We start from the raw sequence: 8,993 nt of genomic DNA on the forward strand, positions 1-8,993 counted from the left end.
AATTAATGACAAATGGAACACATAAAAAAGTTAAAACTAATTACAAACCAAGACGAAAACTTATAACTATTATTCATTAACCCATATTTTGGGTGGAAAAACACTTCAAGTCTAGACATCAACAACAGTGGGGGCATTTATGCCATTCCACCTAACTAACAAGACAACAACGCAATACCAATCCCAATGGCATTTCCGTAATAACCACCTCACCCTTCCTGTTCCCCTTTTAAAACGTAAAAATGCAGAAAACAACAATCAGCGGTTCAATACATACACATTTCTCTCACATTCACGTTCTTTAATTTCCCCTTCATCGATTATCGTTTCCTCGAGGAGTTCCAAAATCCCTAGATTCGGTAAACTCCTCCTGGGGACTGTAGATTTTGCTTTCAGTTTCTCCAATGGCTTCCGAAAGCTTCACCGACAAAAACGCCGTTTTCAGGAAGCTGAAAGCCAAATCGGAGAATAAGGTTTGGATTTGATTTGTCTGTTAATGTTAGGTTTTTTCAGATCTGTGATTTGGTTTCTCCAAATCTTGTTTTGAATTGATCTGATTCGTTTTTATTGTGCCGTGTTTGTATCAGATGTGTTTTGATTGTAACGCGAGGAATCCAACTTGGGCATCGGTAACCTACGGGATATTTCTCTGTATTGATTGCTCTGCCACACATCGTAGCCTTGGTGTTCATATCAGCTTCGTTAGGTGATCTCCTTCTCCATGTAGTTGATGTTTGTAGGGTGCACTTGTGCGATCGATTGGTAATCTGGTTCTAGAATGAATTACGGCGGACGCAACTCAGATTTATCTTAAAAGTAGAAAATTATCAGTTAATTTCAATTGAACTTTACTATATTCATAAGTTATCACTGGGCGCACCAGCTAGGTCTTGCGAATTTGAAAGGAAGTTGCTAAAACACATCTCGAGTCTTTGAAATTCAATATTTGTAGGTTATTTGCCATCGGTCTGTTTGATTATGTAGCAATTCTCATCATACATTGCCTTAGGTATGAGTGTTTGATTGCTCTGCTTTAGAAATGATGAATCGATCCAGGATCTTACATAATTCTTATAGCAGGTTTTTAGCTTAATTGAATAGCATAAGGCCTCCACACTGGTGATAAATGCCATTGAAGTTTATAACGTTGCATAACCAATGAGTAATTTAGGACTTCTTAGTTTAGTGGGAAAACTCTCTTGAGAATTAGGGACTAAGAAAGCTGTGATCTTTTCTTTTGGCCAACAAGAATCTTTTTTACACATCCTATCTATCCTGGTTGACTTTTAACTTTCATCAGGAGGCTACTTTTTTTAAGTTGGATGATAATATTGGTTTGTTAAGCTATTAACAAAACAAAAAACTAAACTTGCAAGGGGGTATTGTAGTTGGAAAAAGGTGTTGTCAATATTGTAAATTAGGAAAGATCTTCTACTTCTCACAATCAAAAGAATTCTAACGTGAAGTTTTACAGGTCAACGAATTTAGATTCATGGACACCAGATCAATTAAAGATGATGAGTTTTGGGGGCAACAATCGAGCTCAAGTGTTCTTCAAGCAACATGGTTGGACAGATGGAGGGAAAATTGAAGCCAAATACACCTCAAGAGCTGCTGAGTTATATAAACAATTACTTTCAAAAGAAGTTGCCAAAAGTCATGCAGAAGATGCTGCCAACAGCTTCCCATCATCACCTGTTGAAACTCTTGATAAGCCTTCTACTGATTTCAAGCCCTTTGAAACCCTAAAAGAGAACCCTACACCTACACCTGCAGCTGCACCAAAACCTGACACCAATGGCTCTGCTCCAGTGAAACCAGCTCCATCATCAATCCGTGCACCTTCTGTCAAGAAACCCATTGGTGGTGGTGCTAAAAAGACTGGAAAGACAGGGGGCCTAGGTGCAAGAAAGCTTAGCACCAAGGTAACAAACTTAATACTAGAGTAATTTACAAATTTGGTCCCTGTGCTTTACTCAAAGTTTCAAGTTTGTTCCAATTTTGAAATCTTTTCAAAGTCGCCGTTAAGTCTGCACTTTGATGTGGATTCAGACAATGAAATGAAAGTCTTGAAAGAAATAATGTTGGGCCAAACTTGCAATTTTGAGTAAAGCACAGGGACCAAATCTGCAACAAAATGTGAACTTAAGGACGGCTTTGGGAAGATTTCAAAAATGGACCAAACTTGTGACTTGTGAGGGATCAAATTTATAATTTACCCTTATGACTATTTTTTGTTTTTTAGAAGTTTATTAGTAAATTACAAATTAGTCCATGTGCTTTACTCAAAATTACAAGTTTGGTCCATTTTTTGAAATCTACCTGAAGTTTGAATCTGGTTGTGGATTTAGTTCCTCTGACAAGGAAATGCAAGTCTTAAAAGAAAGTAAATTACATTTTTGGTCCTTGAGTTTAACTACTTTTTGCATTTTTGGTATACATTTGAGGTTCTTGTAACATTTTTGTATCTGCCCTAAGGTGCTGTTTGTTTTTTTAAAAAAACCTCTTCAAACCACTTTCTGCTGCGCGGCGCAGCACGCGCGCAGCACTTTCCCTCTCGCAGCAGTTTGTTTTTTTGGAAGACTTCAGACTGCACGTGCTGCGTGGCGCAATACTTGACTTGCCTCTTCAAACCTCTTCAGCTTTCAATTTTTTGAAGTGTTTTTTTTAGAATTTTGGTATAACTTATTTTTTTAAACTTTTTTTTAAACTTTTATTTACGGATTTGATACAATTTCTTATTATAGTTCCCACAAATTTTTTTAACTTGATTTAAAAAAAAAAAACTTTGATTTTTTAAATTTTTTTACCGTTTCTGTTAATAATATTTTTAGTTTCAGTTTCATCTTTTTTAACGTGTGTAATTTTTTACGAACTTTGTAGACATCGTTTGCAATACTTTCTTAATTTTTTTTATTATTTTCTTTTTTATGTTTTTTAAAATTAGTTTTTTTCTAGAATAAAGCTGTTAGCTTCTTTTATATTTTTGTAAGTTTTTTTAAAAAGTTTTATATTTTTGTTTTTTTACATGTTCTTTTTAGTACTCTTTCAATGTTTTAAGACTAGTAAAATTTTGGTGTTGAGAACTATTTTCAGTTTATAAAATTAGTTTATTTAAATTTCAGTTTACTGCAGCAGTCTGCAGATGTTAAAAAACAAGCATGCTTCTTATTATGGGCTGCAGCCGTTTGTTCCACCTCTTCTGCTACAGAGGATTGCAGATGTGGTCCGCAGACTTCATGAATTTTCGCTTCGAAAAAACAAACAGCACCTAAGTAAACTGATTGTTTTGGTCCCAAACCTCAAATAAGGACCAAAATTGCAATAGAAAACTTTTTTGGAATGAAAATCGCAAAAATCGGTTATACTCAATGACCAAAAATATAATTTACTCTAAAAGAATTAACATTGGACCAAACTTATGATTTTGAGTAAAGCACAGGGACCAAATTTGTAATTTACTCTTAATAGTACTTTTGATTTTCTAAATTTGTTTTGGGATTTACTTTAGAGATGATGAATTTGATGCAGACAAGTGAGAGCTTGTATGATCAGAAGCCAGAAGAGCCGGTTGTACAAGTGTCCTCCACGTCAGCAAGTAACAACGCATCGTCATCAGCTTTGAACATGACACCTCAGATTTCACGGTTTGAGTATGTGGACAGTACCGAAGCTGTGGAGGCGGGCCCAGGTGGCACGAATAAGCTGAGCCATGTGGCGCCACCTAAGTCGTCCAGTTTCTTTGCTGAATACGGAATGGAGAGTGGCTTTTCGAAGAAAAGCAGCACCTCATCAAAAGTCCAGGTCAGCAATGATATTAAATTTTTTATTTAACTTTTTTTTTCTTCATATCATAATTCCAGGTCAGCAATGATATTTAATTTTGAATTTGAATTATTATATAATAGATACAGGAAAGTGATGAAGCAAGGAAGAAATTCTCTAACGCCAAATCTATTTCATCCGCACAATATTTTGGGGATCAAAACAGATCTGAAACTGATACTCAAGTCTCCCTACAAAAGTTTTCGGTATTCTATTTTATTTTTTTAATGAATACTTTTAAAATAACTTAATTTAAATTTAAATTTAAATTATTATAATATAATATTAATTTTAATGGGTGTTTGTAGGGGTCCGCATCCATCTCAAGTGCTGATTTATTTGGTAATGACTCCGACAATTCTAACCTCGATCTCAGTGCTAGTGACCTCATCAACCGCCTCTCTTTCCAGGTATTTATTTATTTTATATAAAAACGAACAAATTGAATAAATGATTTTATTTATTTAATTATTTAATGATTATGATTATGATGATATCAGGCACAACAGGATATGTCATCGCTAAAGAACATAGCAGGAGAAACAGGAAAGAAGCTGAGCTCCATTGCCTCTACTTTCATGAACGATTTCCAAGACCGGATCCTCTGAGACTGAGATTGGAAGGAGGCATGGTGTTACTTACAGAAATACCCCTGATAAATATAAATATAAAATATATTATGTAAAGGGTAAAATTTCTCTCCTATTCTATTTGAATTTGGATATAATCGTATTTTTGTAGCCGGAAATTCTTTTAAAAAATATTGTCATGTGTGTCTGCTATCGTTTTTTTGTTTTCTTTTTCTTTTTTCGTGTTGTTTTTAAGATGTAGAGAGAGAGCTACATATGCAAAGTGTCGTTGGTTGGATTCAGTTTAAGTGATGGACATTTATTCTTATATAAAGTATGCAGGTGATGATGAAAACAGGAAATATATTTACATCCTTGAGAGTTAAAAGACAATTTTTATATTTTAAATTGTTGATGGCATTTTTTTGCATATTTTAATATTTTTATGTCTTATATAATAAATGTGTGTAGTCACTTTATTTTCTTCTTTACCAACAAAAAAGTTTGATTATTTGTTAAATGTTTTAAGTCCTTTGATTTATTTATTGATGGTAGACTGATGCTCATCCTACATACAAGTATAAGATTTGATGTCTCACAAGTTACAAGTAAATTTTGTTAAAGATATCAAGAAACAAAGATTTTTTTTATGAAGATGACAAAACACATGTAGATCTAAACAAAAAACCTAGATTTTAAAACTTCAAATCAAATATAAGACGCCCAAAAATCTTCAAAGCAATAAAACGAGCACGGAAATATAATACTTCAAATCGAACCAATGGAACCCGGCTAAGATTAAGATACTATGTGTACTGGATCCTTCTGAGATTACACTTGTCAATCTTTTGTCAATTTCGATGCAAAAAATCAAGACAAATTTAGGCCAAAAGATTATTAAAGTTTTGTGATTTTATCGGCTTTTAGAATGCATTACAAATTTACAATCATAACCATCAAATTAGTTAGTAATTTATTTTTATAATAATAATAGAAAACATTTATTTTGTCTACCTTCTCTACTCACAATAAAGTTAAAAATTGTATTTTTCGATGATAAATTTGAAGGTCGACGTATATTTAATTTAACTCTTCGAAAACCAAATGCCCAAGTGCTTACAATTGTCTTTTTATCATATAACCTAGATAAAAACAACCTAAGATCGGATTTTTCCCTTTACTAAAAACATTTCTTGTACATTTTCCTAAATTACTACATGGTTTGACCACTAAAACCTATGTTTTGATTACTAAAAACTAAGTTATCTTTCTTGCTCATGTCAAACTAATTGTTTTTATTTTGTTTTTAACATTTCCAATCAAAACAAAACTTACACTCTATAACCTCCACACTCACAACCTAAATTCATCTTTCTAGCCTTACCTCAATAATAAACATGATTGCCGCCATAAACATGCAATGGCAAAACCACATTCACCGCCACTCCCGTTCCCCCCGCCGTCGCCGCCGCCACCGCCTACAACCACCATCAAACAACCGGCCATGTCTAGGTCATGATTTCGGTCCAAAAGAGTCACAAGAACCATTTGAAAGGAAACATGTGGTCATAGTGATGGACGCAACCAAGGAGTTTTCGGTTGAGACCCTTAAGTGGGTCCTCAAGAACATTGGACTTCGCACTTGTTGTACAATTACTCTTCTTGGTGTAAAGCCATGGTTAACTTTTGCTTGTAAGTATGTTATTCCATATATACTGTTGATTTACTTTTCTTGTTGGTTGCGAGATTGATGTATTTTTTTTTAAGTTATAAAATATTAAGGTTATCTGACAAATGTTGTGGTGGTTGTAGTTTCTTGCAAGACGGATACGGATATATGGACATTGAATATTGAAGATCTATTGAGTATGAAAGATACGGAAGAGTGGAAAAATGATGTGAGGTGTCAAAAGGCTCAACAACTAGTTGATCTTTGCATAGAATACGGGGTGAGCTTACCACTAGCTAGACTTTTATTTTTATTATTATTATTATTATTATTATTATTATTTAACTTAATTGACTTGATATGACGTGACTTAATTTGATAAGTTGTATATATGTTTTTCTTTTTGACTTGATTAAGAAAGAATGCCCGGATTTAGAGAGTTAAGAAAGTGATATGTTTTCTATAACTTTTTTACTAATTTACTATGATTTATCTCTCCCTTCCGTTTCACACAAGTGTAGTTATTTTCTCATTTTTCTTTATTTAAAACATAATTTATCCGGACGATACTTAATGGGAAAAAACAAGGGTTAAAAGCATACTCTCACATTGAATATTTAGGTTGCGCCAAGGATAGAGATTCGACAAGGGTTCCCAAAACGGTTACTTGTTCTTGAAGAAATCACAAGCGCCTATGCAACATGGGTTGTTTTTGACAGGTACATGGAATCATTTTTTAGGATTTTCAACACAATTTCTAACTTTTCTCATTTTATGCAACAAAGTTTCATTTTTTCCTCATTTTATGCAACGAACCAGGCACCAATATTTCGTTTTAGAACCAAAAATGCATCATATTACTAGCAACATATTTAACAAGTTGAAGCATTGTTGCATAACTCGTGTCAGTTGCATAAATTAGTAAAAAAGTAAAACATTGTAGCATAAATTGGTAAAAATGTGAAACTTTGTTGCATAAACTGATCAAATATGAAACATTGCTGCATAAATTGGTAAAAAGGTGATACATTGTTGCATAAACTAGTAAAAATACAAAATATTGTAGCATAAATTGGTAGAAATGCGATACATTTATTCATTATTACATAAACCAGTAAAAATGTGAAACATTTTTGTATAAATTGGTGAATAGGTGAAACATTGTTACATAAATTTGTAAAAGAAGTGAAACATTGTTGCACAAACAAACATATTGCAACTTCATTAGGCAACCAATTTACGGTTACAATGTTCCATATTTTGGTTTTAAACAAAACATGATCATATATTTCATCTAAAAAGCTACTTTGTTACATAAAATAAAAAAACATGAAACCTTTTTGCCATAATATCTACTAATACTTGTAGACATGCTTCACTCACAGACACCACAACAAGAAGCACATAGAATACATTATTGCAAAGAAAGTACCATGCAACATTCTTGTCATGAACAACAAAGGAGAAACAGATATGATTAGAGGCCGATCAACAACTTTTGAAAGCAATGATGAAAGCCCTACATTCACTCCTTCCACAATACCAACCCCTACATTGATGCTCTCTGATGAATACAAGAAGATTCTAAACATCAAGAGCCCTTAAAAGATCTGTTATACTATGAACTTATACAAGTTTACAATAAGGGTCTCTATTCTCTACCTAGTAGAAGCCATTTACTTTAAGTTCAGATTTCACAAGACACAGGAAATAGACAAGGAAGGAGAATGTATCAATAAAAGGTTGTTAAGATTTAAGATTTAAGATATTCATATCAAATTGTGGGGATTGTTGTATATTTAAGTGTGTATTTGTATTGTAATGAATAAAGATAGTTATTTGCAAGAGAAACAATATAGCTTAAGAATTCATTAGCAGTAAAGAAAGTATGAAACTTATTGGATGAGTTAATTCGTAAGATGTTTGATCATTGCGAGTTGAGATTTGAGACCAATTGCACTTTTACTTTGCAGGATGCATAAGATCTTGCTTGTTCTTGGGTATTTTGTTGAACTGATCATGTAAAAGATATAGACTTACAAGCTAAACACGTAACCGAGAGAAACCCTAGAAATTGGGTAATCAAAGGTTACAATATTTGAGCGCTTGATAACTACCTTGATTCTAAAAGGTATCAAGAACCACAGTTCTGTAATTTATAGAGATTCGATTATGAAATAAAAATCATTCTGTTTGATACAAAAATTCAATTCGTAGGCGTTGGTTCTGTTCAAATTTAATCGTCTAACAGAAACTGTTTTGACTGATCTATGTACAGAAAAACTTATTAAGAAATTAACGACGAAAGATTAGGGAATTACTTGTTCACGGAAAAAGGTAGAAAAACTCCAAATGAACTGGCCCGACGTTTTAAAAAAATGGTAGAAAAGTAATTACTTGTTTACGGAAGATGAGATTGGCGACGACGAAAGTGGCGACGATTCTACTGAATAGTGTCGCCGGACTGATGAGCAAACTCCATTTCCTGTATATAATCTCTTATCCCACCTTCTTTGTTTGCCAAGATGATTGAACTGAGTTTTCCCCCAAATTTCCAAGACTGTTTTGTTTTTTCATTATCTGAAAAGTAATTATATCTTAGGACTTAGATTGACATTATGGATTTCAGGCTATCATTCTAGATTGGTTTCGGGATAGAAATTTTGGAGTTTGGAAAAGATAACATTAGAGATTTTAATACAAGTCTGAAATCCGTTGAACAATTCAAAAATTTTTTTTTTGTTTGTTATTAAAATCTAACAAAAAATTAAACAAATATAATAAATATGACATATATACGATACTTATGGAGTTTTGACTTATGTGATCATCGAAGTCTCAATTTTAACTCAATTTAGCCACTAAAAAACTGACCACGTTAATACTTTTAACTTGACCATTATCAATATAAAACCCTTTCGATAACTCCA

General features: G+C 33.0%; 1 protein-coding gene and 1 long non-coding RNA gene across 3 annotated transcripts; one reads left to right on the forward strand and one right to left on the reverse strand.

Annotated features, from left to right (window-relative positions):
• Positions 1-241: 241 nt before the first annotated feature.
• Positions 242-4,756, forward strand: LOC145119679 (putative ADP-ribosylation factor GTPase-activating protein AGD8). 2 transcript variants are annotated; one of them, XR_013713950.1, is made up of 8 exons: positions 242-473; positions 588-706; positions 1,475-1,925; positions 3,532-3,804; positions 3,909-4,031; positions 4,134-4,235; positions 4,326-4,513; positions 4,730-4,756. XR_013713950.1 is itself a non-coding variant. In XM_079055383.1 (7 exons), exons 1-7 carry the CDS (start codon positions 405-407, stop codon positions 4,431-4,433), a joined length of 1,245 nt encoding a protein of 414 aa, XP_078911509.1. In that variant the 5' UTR covers positions 242-404; the 3' UTR covers positions 4,434-4,756. The 2 variants fall into 2 exon arrangements, 1 of the variants encoding a protein (XP_078911509.1); XM_079055383.1 differs by having other exon boundaries at positions 4,326-4,756.
• A 2,500-nt stretch (positions 4,757-7,256) lies between these two features.
• On the reverse strand, positions 7,257-8,768 carry LOC145118935 (uncharacterized). Its single transcript, XR_013713550.1, has 2 exons — positions 8,461-8,768; positions 7,257-7,627 (listed from the first exon to the last, which is right to left on the reverse strand). It is a non-coding gene; the product is annotated as an uncharacterized LOC145118935 (long non-coding RNA).
• Positions 8,769-8,993: the final 225 nt, after the last annotated feature.

The sequence above is a fragment of the Lactuca virosa genome, chromosome 6 (genome assembly GCF_052849685.1).
Source record: "Lactuca virosa cultivar CGN04683 chromosome 6, Lactuca_virosa_CGN04683_v6, whole genome shotgun sequence".
Classification (NCBI taxonomy): Eukaryota; Viridiplantae; Streptophyta; class Magnoliopsida; order Asterales; family Asteraceae; genus Lactuca; species Lactuca virosa.